This window comes from Triturus cristatus, chromosome 8 (genome assembly GCF_964204655.1).
Source record: "Triturus cristatus chromosome 8, aTriCri1.1, whole genome shotgun sequence".
Lineage (NCBI taxonomy): Eukaryota > Metazoa > Chordata > Amphibia > Caudata > Salamandridae > Triturus > Triturus cristatus.
Genome location: NC_140591.1, coordinates 462,769,931 through 462,788,118, shown reverse-complemented (window position 1 = coordinate 462,788,118; position 18,188 = coordinate 462,769,931). Strand labels below are relative to the sequence as shown.

The window sequence follows — 18,188 nt, the reverse complement described above, 5'->3', positions numbered from 1 at the left end:
GAAATCTGCAGTAGTCAAATCATTTATGTTGGTCAAGAATCGTTTGGGGAATTCCTCGCAGGCATAAAAGGAGATATTTGCAACTATAAAAGACAATTAAAATGCTATTTTATTTTTCATTCATTTTTAATGTATTTTGAAAACAAGGAAGAAACTTAAAGGAACATTTCAGAAATATAAAATCCGGCTATTACTCAGGAACCCTTTTTCTCATCTACGTAAAAGCGGTTCTCCTGGTCTTAGTATTAGGATGCCCCATTGCGAGTAGTACAGCACTTTATAAAACTTAAACATACTCAGTGTTATTGGCAAACTCATTGTGATAAAATCCATGATCCTGCAGAGCTATGCTTATGTAATGCAAAATAACCTGTTGTGTGATATTACCGCGCCTTCCTTCACCACGCACGTCTTTACATCGCACATTTCACAACACATACCACTACCATGCATTTACATTAATTCACGTTAATAACACCTTCACCACGCATTCCACTACCACGCATACTTTTACCACGCTTACTGTCTCTGAAAAATTCTATCCCAGTGTAACACTGCCACCCACTGTTCAAAATGTATACATTAACTCTTAATACATTTTTTAATTCCATTTGTTGTTAACATATTTGGTAGTATTTGAACATATTATATTTTTGGGGGAAGACCCCCAAAGCCGCCTTTTTTAATTATCCTCAAATGCGTGGTTTTGTCTTGTGTTTTAAAGACTTGCGTGCCAACAGTCTTTAAGATGCAGAAAATGCGTGGCAAATGTACTACGAAGTCAAAACTTCGGAGTAAAGGCTGTTTCCTAAAATAACCTATCCCTGATAGGAAGTGGATTTTGACTGTGCTCATTTGAGATGGGTGTATAATAATATCTCAATCCAGTGACGAAGGCAGAGTTGCTCAAGTCATCCCAGCTTACTTAGCGAAAACCACTGAAAAGAATCTACATATCAAGGAGGCAATACGTTTTTAAAGTAGAATTTATTCTCCAGGCTACATGGTTGTGGAGCATGCAAGGAGCATTGCCTCCACCAGCCACCGCCTCATTAAAAACTGTGCAGTTTTAAAACATAATATTATTTTCACACCTAGCAACATATGAAAATTTTAAAGAAACGTTCACCCTAAAAGTTCTACCACAAAGTAATACTTGAAGTAGCATGCACAATACATCAAAATAAATTTAGATACAAGATGCTAATTCTACAAATTCTTATGTCAATATTAATTTGGAGTGTTAATGAATGAATTTTTACTCACTCAGAGAAAATCCATTTATTGTATGGCATTCAGTTTTGCCTGATCATGACTGGCCTGGGGTTCCCGCACCTGGTTTCCTGGGTGTCCCATATTAACGGACAGTAACACTGCATGAGGCTTTAGCGGCAACAGCAGACAAGCCTTGTCCTCTATGAAACCCTGTTTTTTTTGTTTGGCAAGGGTGTGGGGAGGGAGCATTCATTGCGTCCTCTGACAGAACTAATCTTTAACTTCCCTTCCCTACCCTCTCTGGATCCACTCCCGCACACATTTACCACCTGCTTAGAGCAGGTAGTACATATGTGTGTTAAACCCTTGAGAATAGGGAATAAAATGTGAAATACCAAATAGCACTTCTGTGTTGGCACAATTATTCTTCATTCTGAGGGGTTGAACTCTTAATAAAGAGAATTCCATGCAGAGATACCAACCAGTAATGGAAACTGCAGCCACTGCGAGTCTCCACCAGTGGAGGCTGCCACCGAGTTGCAGGGTTGAGGCAGGGTGAATAGAAAAATTCATTTAAAAAGTTACTTACCTTGCTGCTGAACCTGCTTAAAGCAAGAAGCACACCCAGGCTCCCCTAAGCCAATCACAATGCTGCAATGCAGTGTTGTTATTAGTCTGAGCGCTGTGGTTCGGCACTTAGACAGGCAGTGGGAGCCTATGCACGTTCCTCACCAGGCTGTGTATTACAGCCTGGTGGGGGAACATGCAAAGTGCGCATGACTGTTTGGCCGGCCCAACATGGACAGCCAAACAGTCATGCGCACTTAAGTGCCTACCACTCCTGTGACGACAGCCAAGCCAAGCCCCGCCACACACAAATAAATGCCTGACAACAGAAAAATAAAATGATAATAACGTAATGTTATCATCATTTTCTTTTTCTTTTTTCACTGCTCAAAATGCAGTGGGGCGGCCGCTGGTCTCCACATGGCATTCCACTTAACTTGTAATAAGTAACTTAGAATAATTGAGGAGTCCAACTAGATATAATTTCCGGTCATCAAGCACATGGGAATGGATTCCAGGTCAGAATAGAGTTAAATGTTGCACGATTCATTATCGGTGGTACCTTATGTATTGCATGGAAAGTACAGGCGGTTCTATAACTGTTATTATACACGCCAAAATTGTAATTGTAACTGGGTTTTGTATCGCGCCAACTCACCGACAGGTCTCAAAGCGCTACTGACCAAGTACAACACCAAAGATGAAATAAGAATATAGAGGTGTCTAATCTGATGACCGACTATTGGATGGGAAATGCGTCTTTAAAGAGTAAAGTTTTCAAGGACTTCCTAAAATGGAGAAGATTGGGTTCTCTGCGAAGTGCCTCAGGTAGCTTATTCCAGATGGTAGGAGCCCGAACTGAAAAAGATCTGCCTCCTTTAGTTATTAACTTGAAGCGTGGACAGGATAGCAAGAAAGATCCGGACGATCGCAGGGCGCGCTTAGGTTCATATATTTCGAGCCTTTCTCTTATATAGGCTGGCGCCTGTCCGTGAATTGCTTTGTGGCACTGAACACTGAAGTTCTATAAAACAAATGAGTTTGGATTAAAATGATGTGAAGAATGATGATGAATAAAAGTGAAAGTCATTGTTTGGCCACCCTTAGCTGGGGTGGAGTTTTACTGCATGGAAGAGCGCCTGCAATTAAGCGTTAAATACTATTCCAGAGCCCCAGTGTGCAAACTATACCTGAGAAGCTGAAGTGAAAGCACTATATTTGACAAAGTACAGTACTTATGTAGAACGACAATTCTAACTGAGTCCTGGAATTCAGGCTGCCTCAACTCACCAGAGGGTGAAAGGGTCAGGCTATCTTCTAATGGTCACCATTGCTCAGGAACCTCACATGACAAGCAGAACTGAGAAGCTGACAAGCAGAGAATCATTCTATACTGGAAAAGAGGGACAGGATAAATGTGACAGTGACAGGTATAAAAGGGAGGACAACGCTAATAATCTAACATTGCTAGTAACTGCTGTTGAGTATTCCGTCCAAGCATCTCAATCACTAGCTTCAATGGGTAACATCAATATTTAAACATAGAAACGGAGAATTGCATGTCTTTACCTTTTCGGTGTATTCAAAACCTCAATTTTGTTTTCCTAAGGGAAAAAAAAATACACGTCAATAGAGTAAAAGGCACAGTAAGAAATCAAATAGCAAAACAATAAATTAAGAAAACAATTCTGTAATTGCAATTTTGCAATTCGATTTATTGACAACTTCCAAAGAAAGGTATCTGTAAACTATTCAGAATGCAACGCTGCGACTGACTTTCAACTTGCGAAAACTTGAAGGTGTATTTGCAGCAGCTTCACTTGCTGTCCATCTGGAAACCCATTAGGTTTAACACTGAGCATATGGCACATCGGATTTACAGCAATGCTGGCCCCGCTCTTCCCAACAAAACTGTGTTAAGTATGCCCCCTTCTGTTCTACGAGTTCACAAAATCAAGCCCTATTTGTAGCCCCTAGATACAACTAAAAGGGCTGAAGGCAGAACTCCCAGAACTCTGCAACAGTACCCCTTCCAACGCGCGTTTGGAGCCCACTCTGCTCAATTTAGGAAGACACTAAAAACCTGGCTCTTCGTGCATGAAGTCAAAGTAGCATATCCTTCCCCATCCAATGGCTACAGCCGTGTTTTCAGATCCGAGAGTTAACGTCGCTGATGGCCGGGAGAGGCGAGGGCTGCCGAACACTGGGTGATCGATTCTAACTTATTTTTTTTAGTTCAAGAAAATTTTATTGATGGGTACAAATGTGTCTATGAAAAATACCAAATAGTAACCTCATAAAAAATTGTTCAACATATACCATATGAAGAATGTACGGAACGATACCATGAGTAACAGCATATAAAATGATAAGCAAAGCAAGGAAAGATACATCTTAAATAAATTATGAAAAATATCGAGAACGTTTAGAGAGTCAGGGGGGTTTAAGAACTTCTTGTTGGGAAGGACATAACTGAGAGGAATTCTTGGCACATATATCAAGAAATGCTGTAACAGGCGACCATAAATTCAAGCGTTTCGTTGCCAATGTTATGGGATACACAAAAGCCGTGTCCAACCTATGATTATGGCAAACAGCGTACCACCAAGCCCTAACTTATCACGAGGCTCGGGGGCTGTCGGGCGATTCCTGCAATTTGCCAAGATGGCGTGCGCCGATAGCGAGATGTGGACGTGCTTCCCGGCTACACTGCAGGCCTCCTCCACTCACGAGCTGCTCCTGAAGGGTGGCCACGGAGCCTGCGTCACGCGCATATTTAAGGAGCTAAAAAGACGGCCTGGTCAGCCCGGGACAGAGCGTTGCTTTATAATGACTGCTGGGTTAGCAGCTTCAGGTGTAAAACATTTGAAAATAAAGATGTTAAAAATGGCAATGTGACTGATATCGCAAAAGGTTGGTAGTTTAATTAAATCTTTGTACTGCTTATCGAGCTCCAAGAGACTCCGGCAGAGTAAATGAGCTCTTAAAGAAAACAAGCAAGCATAGACCTAAATACCCATATGGGTGATATTTCAAGCATATTAACTGTCAATTCATTGGTTGTAATGTAGAGAAAGACAGTCTGGTGTGAAGTCACTTGTATTACAGAGGATACCAAAATCCTTTAACTGAGAGGGACACTGTTAACCCAGCAGCAACCAACCCCAATATTGCTTTAATTCTTCCTACAAATTCACGTTTCCAGAGGTAACAGCCACAAAAGACTCCAAATACCCTGTTAATATTATTATGGAAGCACTACTGAAGAGTGGTACAATATATCACAAGGAATTATTTCTAACAGTACGTTATGTGTAATCCAATATGTAATAATCAAAGCAATGCCTTCAATTAAAAATAAAAAAAAAATATGAATATGGCTCAATGTTTAGCTTAATTACACAAGTAAAGATAATTAATCCAGGCACCAATTACAAAACTAGGGGCAATTATTACTGAATGAGCTCGGGTAAGCGGTATTCAGCAATGATTAACAAAGGTTGGGGTCATGCAGGAGAAGTCCTATTTTTGTACAGTCCACAATGCAAACCGGTTCACTTCTAGATCCTTTGCCTCAAATTATGAGACACATTTTGTGTTGGTAGGAACGTGCCACTCTCACAGCATCTTTACATATGTGAAAACGTACTCAGCATCTCCTTCCACTGTTCATCAAACCCAAACAGAATTATGAGTTGTTAGTTCAGACTCCCGCCCTTGCCCTCTCTGTTGAGACTGCTGAAAATGGTGCATATGGTTCAGGGTTCATCTAAAAGGAAATCAACCACTGAGAGCTGCAGTGCGACCCTAGACACATTTAGTAGATGTTGCAGTACTGAGTATTGCACATTTTATCTCTTTTCCTTCACACCTACAGGATGCCAATCAAAGGTGAATGAGGGAATGGAGTTCCTCACAGATTTTGGGATCTCCTAAAGTCCAATCCCAAGGCTTCCTTTTCTCTGCCCTGCGAGAAGGATGGAAGCAAGAGAGCACAGACTGTAGAGGGTATTATAAAAGTATCCACATATGGAGCAAAATTAAATTTGCTGAATATCTTGAGGTGTATGAAGTAGACCTGCCAGGGCTTCAACCAGCACTGACCACAGCCTATCTGAATACTTTCAAATGACGAAAACCTTACAATCACACCCTCAACAACACTCTTGCATAACCAATATACTTCTATCATCACCATGCCCTTCCACTGCTTGGTCTCCTTTTTCCACCTCAATTTGCCTCTTATTTCTCTTCCAAGATCATAAACATTAGAATTATCCCCACTACTCTTCTACGAGCCCCATCCGCTTTCTACGTGACACCCGTGGTTCTCATGAGAACCCTTAATACTTCTTCTGTCTTACAGCTGGATAATCGCCATACTTGGGACTGCCAAACCTCTTACGCCCCTTGCAATCACTTCAGTCCTTTCGAACTGTTAAACCCCTTGCTCTCTCATCTAAAAACCAGTCTTACTTAACCTCAATTTTATTTCAAAATCTGTTTTATTGAATTTTTTTGTCACAGGGAGTGCAATAAGTGCAATACACGAGCCACAAACGCCATAAGTACATTTCGCCTCATTATACAAATAGCTATTGACGGATACAGCTTTACAGTAGGTCCATGGCGACTTATCGTTGACAATTGACACAACTTCATCGTGGTCTGTTGCTGTCCCATTCTTGTGGTGCTTTACAGTTTACCCTCCCGTGAGAGGAACAGAAAAAGGAAACTTGAGCATATTCCTAAGAAAAATTAATAACAAAACCTAAACTGAGATGTCATGGTGCTATCTTGAAAAGAAAAGACATAAGGGAGAAGGTGAGCGTGGGGGGGGGGGAGCTCACAGGTTTAACCTCAATTTTAACCACTCTCTTTGCTTAAATAAATAACCCCCCATGCTTCATATAAAAACTGGTTTAGCCCTTTACAAAACCCTACCATTTAAAAACTTCACAACTTACATCCAGTTTAACAAATTCCTTCTTTTCCATAATCTTGCAACGTCTTGTATCAAACGAAGTAACCTCAGTTATTACGACTAACAACTTAATAAATTACCTTCGAAATAGGCTACAAGCTCTCCCTTCCAAGGAAACAGTCCTCTCTCTATTAACCCATTTTATCATCTGCACTCACCATTGGTCACCACTCCTACATACTTATTAGGCCTGCACTACTCTACATCATTTGATTCCACCTGACCACTCTCCCTTGCAATCAGCACCATCACTCTCTGTGTCACAGAGAACTTGAATGTTTTCATTCCTGTCGAATCAATCTTTCTCTGTGATCAATGGCATCTTCACCAACCTTTCCATTTGCCAGCAGTTCACAAGGTTCAGTTTTAGGTCATTTTCTTTTCTTCTTGCAAAGCCATGTCCTTAGGTGACATCATCTTAGTGTTTGTATTCTCCTATCACCTCTATGCTGATTATATGAGAAGCTTATTTTCTTTTCCCACATTTAACTTCTCACTGTCAGTCGGAGGTGTCCGACTACTTTTCAGCCATCCCCCCACTGAATGCCAGTACATTACCTATGTTCGACTGATCGAAGTTGGAAACCATTTATTTCTTTACAAACACATAACCCACATGTCTTCCTGTCAACTTGAAGTGAATGGCTACAATGTCATTGAGAATCCTGCTGCCTCTCTGTAGATGGGTGGTACACAAACACATCAATCAGAGAGAATGAGTGTGCCAGACCCCATTCAGGAGCCATATGGCAGATGGAGGCTACTAGGCCCCAACCATGATGCCGCCTGTGTCCTGAGGCCCACCCTTATATGCCCTGGAAACGTATTTAAGTACACCCTTTCTGCATTTGAATCTAAGGGCAGCGAAGGCAAGAAGTTAAAGGCTTCTCAAGAAGGTAGTGTGGGAAACAAGAGACCAGAAGTCAACAGACAAACAACAGACACAATAATGTATTCTCCAGCTTAGTGTTTATCTTATGTATTGGAAGCACAATGTAATACTACACACATATCAATTAGGGCTGTTATCCTGTTTGTGATCTTCCTTGAGACTCTACACCCTTCGGTATCCACCTCATGCTGACCGAGTCCCCAGCATCAATAATCCTTATCGCAATATCGGACAAAGCACTGATTACGCACATGTACAGTACTCTCAAATCATCCTCCAGGTATAGATCAGCTCAAAATTTCAGTTTAAGTTCACCTCATAGTAGTTACTCATTGAAAGTCTTAAGTTTGTTTCTGAAGACCTTGGTCTGTGGCTCAGTCCATCATTCTCTCGCAGTTTTCAAGTGCCGCAGTACCCGAGTGCTGTGATTGCAGTGTGAGGCGCTGCAGCAGGGATGCAAGCAGTCGCCCTGTTCATGCAGTGGCTCTTGAGCCTATCCACCAAACTCTAAATCAGGCCCATATTTGTGAATGTTAAATGTGCCGCTGATCAATCCAGTGAGGACAAAGTATCCAATGGTCATGTTCTTTCTGATCACACTGCCAACATTACTGTTATACTGTTATATAACCCACATCTAAAGTCACTGTACATGTGTCTCAGGTTGTTGATCCCATATGCCCACCCTAAAAGATATTGCTGGATCTCAAGAGTGTGGCTCGGACAGTGAAATGAATGAATGAATGGCAGTAGTGCAATTGTAAAAGAGATCCTGATAGTGTGTGGTGAGACAACCCAGACAGATTGGTTGCCCCCAGAGAACTACTTCCAAGTTTATCCCAATTATAGCATGGTGTCACGCATGTTAATCGAGATGGCACCCTTTGTGTTTCAAGGACCCACTGGTTTTCTCTGTTTCCCTTTCATTGCCCAACAGTACTGGCATACCTTTGCCACGAGCCAAGCCTTCAATGCTAGTAAAGGTGTCAAAACCACCCAAGTGAGCCACCCTTTATAAAAAACTATGTTTATTTCTTATGAGATTGTCTTACATCATCCCATACTACATTATAAGCCTTGATTTGCACTTGAATGATGATGTGACTCCAGAGTACTGCAAACAACTAATTTGCATCATCACCAGATTAAGTTGCCAGGTTGAAGCTGCCTTATCCAATAGCCGAATAAAAGCCCCTCACAATCTACAACCCAGACACATGATCCATTTGAAGATCCAGCAACAAAAATTCACACTCCAGGACAAGTAGGGAGGTGCACGTCAGTTTCTGCTCACACAAACACCACTGAGAAGTGTCATAGGCTGCCTACCTGGATCCAGGCAGATGTATGACAGAACCACGCAAGTCATTAACACACATGGCTTTACAATGCAGTCTTTACAACAACCGCTACACTACCACGCAAGTCTTCAGTATGCAGGTCTGTACCACGCATTTGACTTTACCGTGCATGCTTTTACAGCTAAATTTGCGTTAAGGCATGTATAGTAAAGGCTTATGCATGGTAAAAACTTACCAGGTACGTATAACAAAATGCATTATGTTTGCTTTTAACAGAAATATATATATTTTTATATTATATATATATTATCTACTGGCGGTCGCCAGTAGATAGTTATAGTTAGGACTGTGTTTCCATAGGAAATCTGAAAATTCTATTTTGAATAACTTTGGCGCCGGTTGACGAATCCTCGCGAAATTTTCAAAACTAATGGGGCGCTCTGCTCAGCTCCTACCCTGAAAGTCTCGGGGTGATTCGTCAAGTGGGGGGTGAGAAAAAAGGGGGGTCCCAAAACACGTTTTCCCCATTCATTTTCCCATAGGACCTTTAGTCGAAGGTACAGCCCGAACGGCTGAACAGAATAACTTGAAATTTGGCAGAGAGGTAGTCCTCAGGTCAGGGATGTGCCTTTTGCATATATGGAGTCAATCTGTTCAGTAGTTCCTGAGAAAATTGCAGTTAAAAGCATATACATATCTATAGCCGCGCACCGTGCGCGCACCGTGCGAGCACCCTAACGTGCGCGAGCGTAATTCTGATTGGTGGTTACATGTTAGTCAACGTTCGAATCGGTCGAAATCAGGAAGTGTCGGCCGCCATTTTGTTTGTTTTCAGTGCGAGACTGAAAAAGGAAGGTGGCGAACGTGATAAGGGGGCAGGGTAGAGAGTTCCTGACCCCCTAGCCTTTGTCAGGGGGTCCCTGAAGGACCCCGAAGGCAGAACATTTTTTTAATTTTAATTTTTTTTTTTAAATCGCGGGGGTGCGCGCACCGTGCGCGCACGGTGAAACCCCCCCCCCCCCAAAAAAAATATTTTTTTTTAATACGTAGTTTATTGTAAAATAAATATATAAAAAAAATAATAATACATACATAACTTAGCATTTAAAAAACCGTACAAATTCACTGAAAAAACCATAGGTATCATAAACGTTATAGTTAGGAATTATCATTTAAAAACCTTGCAAATTCACTTAAAAAACCATAGGTTTCACACATGTTATAGTTAGCTGGACATTTCACTCGTAAAAAGCCAATGAAATTCCCCCGTTATAGTTAGTTCAGATAATTATTACTCGCGCGACCGCCAGTCTATCAAAAGGATGATGTCATGAGTGATGCCACTGACCATGTCATGAGTGATGTAATATGTGACGTCATCAGCAGTGGATTGCGGTCGCACGAGTTATAGTTATCTGAAGTAACTATAACGGGAGAATTTCATTGGTTTTTTACGAGTGAAATGTCCACCTAACTATAACATGTGTGAAACCTATGGTTTTTTAAGTGAATATATATATATATATATATATATATATATATATATATATATATAGAGAGAGAGAGAGAGAGAGAGAGAGAGATATTTACATATATGTGTATATATTTCTAATGTATTTACATATGTATATGTATATATATATATAACTAAATATACATATACATACACACATATACATACACACACACATGCATACACACATGCATAGACCCTTCCCATGCCTAAACCCATACCCACCCTAATACTGAAAACCCCTTAGCACCCACAAACCCATACCCAACATAAACCCTAAAAAATAGCCTTACCACCCAAACATCCATACAAACCCAAAATACTAAAAAAACTTAACACCTAAAAACCCATATCCATCCTAAACCCTAAAAACCCCATAGCACCCAAAACCCCATACCCACCCTAAATCCTAAAATTCTAACAACCCCAAATCCCATACCCACTGTAAACTCTAAAAACCCATTACTATCCAAAAACCCATACTCACTCTAAACCCTAAAAATAACCTTGCCACCAAAAAACCCATACCCAGCCTAAACCCTAAAAATGACCTTGCCACCCAAAAACCCACACCCACCCAATCCCAAAAAAACCCTTTGCACCCAAAAACCCATACCCGCCCTAAACCCTAAAAATACCTTTACCACCTAGAAACCTATACCCAACCCAAACTCTAAAATTACCCAGGCCACCCCAAAACCCATACCCACCCTAAACCCTAAAAACCCTTTAGCTCCCAAAAACCCATACCCACCCCAAACTCTAAAAATAACCTTACTACCCAAAAACCCATGCCCACCGTAAACCCTAAAATGACCATTGCCAGCCAAAAACCAATACCTACCCTAAACACCCCTTAGCACCCAAAAAACCATATCCATCCTCAACCCTAAAAATACCATTACCGCCCAAAAACCCATACCCATCCTATACCCTAAAACTACCCTTGCCACCCAAAAACCCATATCCACCCTAAGCCCTAAATTACACTTGCTACCCAAAATCCTAAACCCACCCTAAACCCTAAAAATTCACCTACCATCCAAAAGCCCAAACCCCAACCCTAAAAAGTCCTCCAACACAAAAACCCTCAAACTCTTTAACAAAAAAACTTTCCATAATCTATACACACACACACACATATATATTTATATACACACACACACACACATATATATCTATGTATACATCTAAAAAACACAAACTTAAAACCGTTAACATTTACATATATTATAGCCTTTTAGTCCGCCGTAGCGGGCTATACCGGCTATTAAAGGCCCGCTCCCGAGTTAAAGGCCCGAGCCGAAGGCGAGGGACTTTAACAAGGGATGGGACTTTAATAGCCGGTATAGCCCTGCTACGAATGGCTATAAGGCTATTAGAACGGTCTGCCACTAGAGGGCAAAATGTTCTAAATCAAAGGCTTCTCGAAGCTCGAGGGGATTTAAATCCCCTCGAGCTCCGAGAGGCCTTTGTGAAACATTGGGAATGTTGCTCTGCAGGCATTTACTGGCACGTAGAAGCAGGGAGCACTACATTGTCTTCAATAGAGCTCCCAACATTCCAATGTTCTAATAACCCTTAAAACTTTTACAAGGAATATGCCTTTACCAATCACGCCTTTATAACGAAACTCGTTGTAATGGCATACGTGGTAAAAGCATATTCGTTGTAAAATTCTGCATGGTAATGTCGCCTGCGTGATTAAGCCTGTGTGGTAAAGGCATGCGGGGGCTAAGTCGGTTTCCCGATCCATGTATCACACCGCAAGGGGACAAGTGAACCGACAGACACTTAACTTACAATCTGAAACACTCATGCACCTGCTATCCGAAGCAACACAGTGCTTGGAGTTCAAGTGCTCCTTATCCTTCATCAGCTCCTGTGAACTGCACATCTCCTGCACCTACAACTCACAGTGCTCCTCCTTCTGCCAATGAAATGCACCATCAGGATGCAGCTGCTCATGCTGCCCACTGGAATAGACTGAGACTGAAGTAGTGGGTAGCATACCAGTTATGCCATCACTAGATGGGTCTGGCCGGTCCTCTTCGCAGCAACCCTGCTCAGTTGGTTCACTGTGTGAGTATGCCTGGAGGGGGCAGCCATGGGTGTTAAGCTATCAATCATAACCAGCCTTCCGCCCACTTCTAGGCTATAAGGAAAGGTCTCTAAAAAGAGAATACTGTATATAAATTCTGGAGTTGTACAAACAGTGGACCCTTTCCTTTTGCTGGGTGTCCACACATACAGCCATGGATTCCAACAGAGGTGTGCCCCTTCTGGATGCTTGAAAGAAGTGAAGGCAGCACCAGGGATGGAATCACAACAGTCAGTATGTTCTAATCAGATGTCTTTATTCTTCTTAAATTAAAATGGCAGGACAACAGCCAACGCGTTTCGTTCCTTTAATAGGAACTTCATCAGGGCAAAATACTTCAATATCAGACAAGTCCCACTTTCACAGTCGAGGCGACAGTCAGCCCAAATTGTAGAGGGTGTGATTTCAAATCCCAATAGGAACATGAGATAATACCTATAAAGTGGCGAAATAATATTTCAAATGGTTTCTATGAGTTGCAGCAACTTCCTCATAGGCGTGAATCACTGTTATATGTGTAGAACAATCCCAAAATGTGCATTTGAAATCGCAGTCAGAGTATCACACCCATCGCTGTACGCTTGTTTATATATAGGTGGCGTGCGTCTATAGAAAACAATGTAATCCAAAGTTCCACCCTTTGTCATACAATGGTGGGAAAAAGTTATATGTCGAGGGATCACAGCTGCAACCTAACACCTTGATGCCGAACACAGACAGACATCAATGCAAAAAAGTGTGTCCCTTCACAAGTTTCTAAGACACACAATGACATTTGGAAAACATATTCGTCACTCTAAAGCTGTGCTTGTAAAATGTGTAGGTCTTTGTGGATGTACCTGCCTATATGTGCAATTACCTGGATTGTACCTCTTGGTCTGCAGGTAACCCAAGAATCAAAGCAAAGAGACGCATTAATCCATTGAGCTATTTTATGTAAAATACAGAACTGTAATCTTCAAGTTATTTGGTATGTTCTGAAGTAGGCAGTGCTTAATTTGAGCCAGTGGTTTCCAGTGCTTTGCACAGGAAAATCATTGTCAACATCGGCCCTTGTGGCAGTATGCCACAAAGTGGCGCTGTCTGGCTAATTTAGAGCTGACCACAACAACAGTTAATTATTCATTCAACACACATGAAAAATTCCTATTACCTGCCGCCCAATCTATTCTTATATCTTTGGGGTCTGAAACAGTCTGAATAGTCAGAACCTGTCGGAGTGTGATGGTTAGTAGCTGTGTTGTTTCTATCATCAGCAGTATAGCTGGGGCAATGTGTGGTGCAAGCTGCAGTGGCCATATGAAAAGAGCCCTGGCACTTTTTGTTTTTAGACATTAAGCACTGGAAGCAGGTATACTAACCCTCTCCGTTATTCTATGGAGCTTCAAAGCTGTGACAGGATAATTCTCTCTCTAGCAAATGGATTTGCCACCAGTAAGTTTACCACTATTATACCCTGAAACTTGCTGGATGCCCATAGATCTATGACGAGGAGAAGGACTAGGAGGTGTTCCACAAGTAAGAGTTAGACCAGGAGCCTGTCCAGGAGGAAGAGGAGGAAGACCTGGACCACAAGGAGGATGGGGACAGCCAGGCCTAGGGGGAACCAGAAATTGAAGGATCGTATGCACTAGAAGGAGGACGAGGATCAAGACTAGAAGAGATGAGGCCAGATGTCAAGTGAGGATCATGAGGAGTGTCAGGAGCACAAGGAGGTGAAACCCAAGACCAGGGCTCAGAGAAGGACCAGGACTAGCATGCAGAGGAAAGCTAAGAGCAAGAGGATCAGAAGTGAGAGGCAGAGGAGAAGTACAGGAGTAAGCGAAGGACTATGAGCATGAAGTCCAGTAGGAGGAGGATGGTAATTCGGGGAAGAACCAGGAGGGAGAGGAGACCAGAAAGATGATGGTGAAGTGGAGAAGAAGGACCAGGAGCAGGATCTGAACAGAGGAGAAGGAGCAAGACTGGGAGGAGCTGGGAGCCAATGTGATTCTTGACTCGTATGTAAAAGTATCAAGCACAAAAATATCCACCTACCAAAAAATCGAAGCCTAAAAATTGACTACCTAGGTAGATAAGCTGTCCATGGTGTCCAAAGAGTTGGCTGCGAGAGCCGAAGATGCGGAAGGGCGGGCCGGCCGCAATAACATCCGTCTGGTGGGTTTTCCGGAGGGTTGCGAGGGAACCTCAATGGGCGGCTTCCTCACAGACTGGCGCAAGACGTTGCTGCCCCCTGAGGACCTCTCCTCCTGCTTCATGATCGAGAGGACTCATCATGCCCTGACTAGGAAGCCACCGCCCGGGGAACGCCCGCGGCCAGTAATTGCTCGCCTCCTTAACTACGCTGATCGTGATGCCATCCTTCGCTTTGCCAGGACACACAAGGACAGAATGGTTTTTGAGTCCCACCCCATCATTGCCTTCCCGGATTACACGCGGTCTGTCCAGCAGCAGCGTCAATCCTTTGTGGCGGCCAAGTGGCGGCTGCGCGACCTGAACCTCTCCTATGCGCTCATGTTCCCAGCCCGCCTGAAGGTCATCCACAATTCGAAAACACACTTCTTCGATACCCCTGAGGAGGTATTTGCGTGGACCGATGAGCGACACCACCTCAAGTCACACTCTCCACCCCCCTTCAGACTCCGACTCCTCCCAGGGCTCGCACCGGAACGGCAGTCAGGGTGGAGACGCGTCACTTTGACAACATCGATCCCGTTCCAACTGGCGCTCCCAGAATAGGAGAGATGCTACGGACTAAGACGACCCTGGTGCAGGGACACTCTTGGATATGTAGACCCTGGTTCATTTCTCATTTGACTGAGGGGTTCGCAGGCTGCGGACATATGTTGGGGGTATTTTGCTCTGGTGAATTGGGGGCCTATGCTATTTCCTGGATGGGGCGAGACCTTACACGCCTTCCCTGTTTTGAGTTCTTATGGGTGATGTTGGGAGGGGGGGGATCCATTTGGGGTTCCGCCAGGGCCTTCACGTTTGGGGGCCAAGACGAGATTCCTCCGCTCCTATGTAAAGTTATTATACACAGATCTTACAGCCTCAGTTCACGTGGCCGGCTACCATTCCGCTGCCTTCCCCATCTGCCGAGGGACTAGGCAGGGTTGCCCCCTCTCCCCGCTCCTCTTCGCCTTAGCTATAGAGCCCTTGGCTGCGTGGGTGCGCCTTGATGCGATTTATCGGGGACTGAACTGGTCGCCTGAATGCACGGACAGGATAGCACTGTATGCTGACAACGCGCTGTTTTTCTTTTCCGATCCTTGGGTTGCCGAGGGTGCTTGAGATTCTGCGTGTGTTCGGCGACACGACCGGCCTCCATGCCAACCAGGCCAAATCGTTTCTCTTATCTGTGGCGACCAGGGGAATCAAACCTGGGCCGCACAGTTAGTTATCGCGGACGAGCGGTTTAAATACCTTGGTGTCCATATAACCAGATGTCCCACCTCGGCGTGGTCGCGCAACATGGCCCCCCTGCTCGCTTATCATTATACGGCCGGTCTGCTATTTTTAAAATGGTGTCCTTACCACGCTTGCTTTATAGGCTGCAGAATTACCCATACCCTATCCCCCCGTCGTGGTTCCTTCAAATCAATGCGCTTCTCAACAGATTCCTCTGGGGGGGGAGGGGCGATAAGGGTGGCCCTGGCGATATTTGTCCAGTCCACTTATTGTGGCGGGATTGCGGCAGCTGAAGTTCGGGCGTATTATTGGGCGTCGCAGCTACTAGTAATCAACGACTGGTGGTACAACCCCCAAACTGATCTGGCCTATGCTGTGGAACGGCTCTTCCTGGCAGAATACCCACTGCTAGGTCTTCTATACAGTAACTCGCCCTTAGAAGCCCTTCCCCCGGCCTGCCGTACTGTACTTCAGGTCTGGCGACGTGTGTACCGGAGCATGAGCTGGTGGGACATGTTGACGGGCATAACTCCCCTTTGGCAGGGAATGCACCTCCGGCCCGTCTCCACTCTAACCAGATTTCATAAGTGGGATATTATAGGAATTTCTACGCTGGGAGACGTGATGCGTGGGCCCACACTGAAATCTTTTCAGAGGCTGCAGGAGGAGTTTGACCTTCATAAATCTCAGCTTCATAAGTATCTTCAGCTCTCCGCCATGCCCTGTCCCCCCTGATAAAGCACCTTAAGTCCCTGCCCGAATTCCACCCACTGGAGGGTAGACTGTTACCGGGGGATCTAGGAGGACACAAAATTCGTCAAATCTATCAAACTTTGACTACACACTCCAAGACGAACATACATAAGACTAGGGCGGCGTGGGAGGCAGATTTACCCGCCCTGACAGACGATGATTGGACAGAGGCCCTTGCCAGCCCTAGATATGCTGCCGTCTCCTCTCGGTACAGGCTGATTCAGTTTAAATACATACACAGAATATATTACACTCGCCTTCGCCTGTGGAAGATGGGAGCTATTCGGTCCCCTACATGCCTTCGCTGTAACTCTGAGGATGGGTCGTTTCTCCACACCGTCTGGGGATGCGGCGCACTACAACAGTTTTGGTCGGGTGTGTTGTCCTGTCTGAGGTGGGTGTTGGGTTGGGACATCCCAGCAGACACTAGACTTACACTTCTTCACGGCACCGAAGACATCGGGGGGAAATAGATACAAGCGACATCTTCTGTTCCTAGGCCTCACCTTGGCCAAGCGCGACATCGCGCAGCATTGGAAATCTCCCTCCCCTCCTGGGGTGGCGGCATGGAAAACGGCCTTAGACAAATGTATGTCGGCCGAGGTGGCGGTATTTCAGGCACGGGGTGCCCACAGAAACATGGGAAAATTTGGACTAGGTGAGCAAAATACAGGGGTATCGACCTGTCCTTCCTTGTACAGCCTGCTAACCCTGACCCTATTGAGCGGCTGGTTGTCAGTGACTCCCCAGTCTAATCTTTTTCTTGGTTGCAGCTGTGGACTTATTTCTTGTGATAATATTCGTCTATATTGTTCTTCTTGGGAATTGAGGTGCGGGGTGTGGGGCGAGGGGTGGGGTGGGTTGTTGGACCAAATGCGTTACAGATATTCTGGTGAGACCCTCTCCAGTATCCTTTGTCCTCGCATTTTGTTATTTGCCTCTCTGACGCATATTGGGGTTTGCCCACTGGAGGTTGTAAACTCAATAAAATGTATTGTTAAAAAAAATTGACTACCTAAATATTGTGAAGATAAGTATTTAGAGGTAAGTATACCATTTACTATTTTTAACTACACTTCTATGTACCATGTAGTATATATATATATATATAAGGATTTAAGTGCAGTAAATCAGCTTATTGCTGATTTAATGCTACTTTATTTTCTTGTTGACAATGTCCTTATGTCTTTGGTGCAGAGTTTGTCAGAAATAACGTATTGGTAGAGCGTCAATTCGCTCTACATGACAATGGCCTGCAGGTATTTGCCCCCAAGGACTTTGCCACTTTTAGCTACACCCAATGTATGGGATCCCAAAATAAACTTTTTCCATTCCCAGCATTGTACATTATGGAATAACTGGAACATGAATGCACATGATGCCTGCCGGACACTGTGGGTGAAAGAGCTGCAACAAACATGCGTATCCCACATGTGCAACTAAGCAAGTGC

General features: G+C 43.8%; 1 protein-coding gene across 5 annotated transcripts in view; it reads right to left on the bottom strand.

Annotated features, from left to right (window-relative positions):
• Positions 1–18,188, bottom strand: part of PHF11 (PHD finger protein 11) — a 438,587-nt gene that overhangs the window by 276,850 nt on the left and 143,549 nt on the right. For all 5 annotated transcript variants that reach the window (XM_085621915.1, XM_085621916.1, XM_085621912.1 and 2 more), the window contains exon 7: positions 3,352–3,386. In XM_085621915.1, coding sequence (XP_085478041.1) covers positions 3,352–3,386 — 35 coding nt within the window. The remainder of the gene's footprint in view (positions 1–3,351; positions 3,387–18,188) is intronic.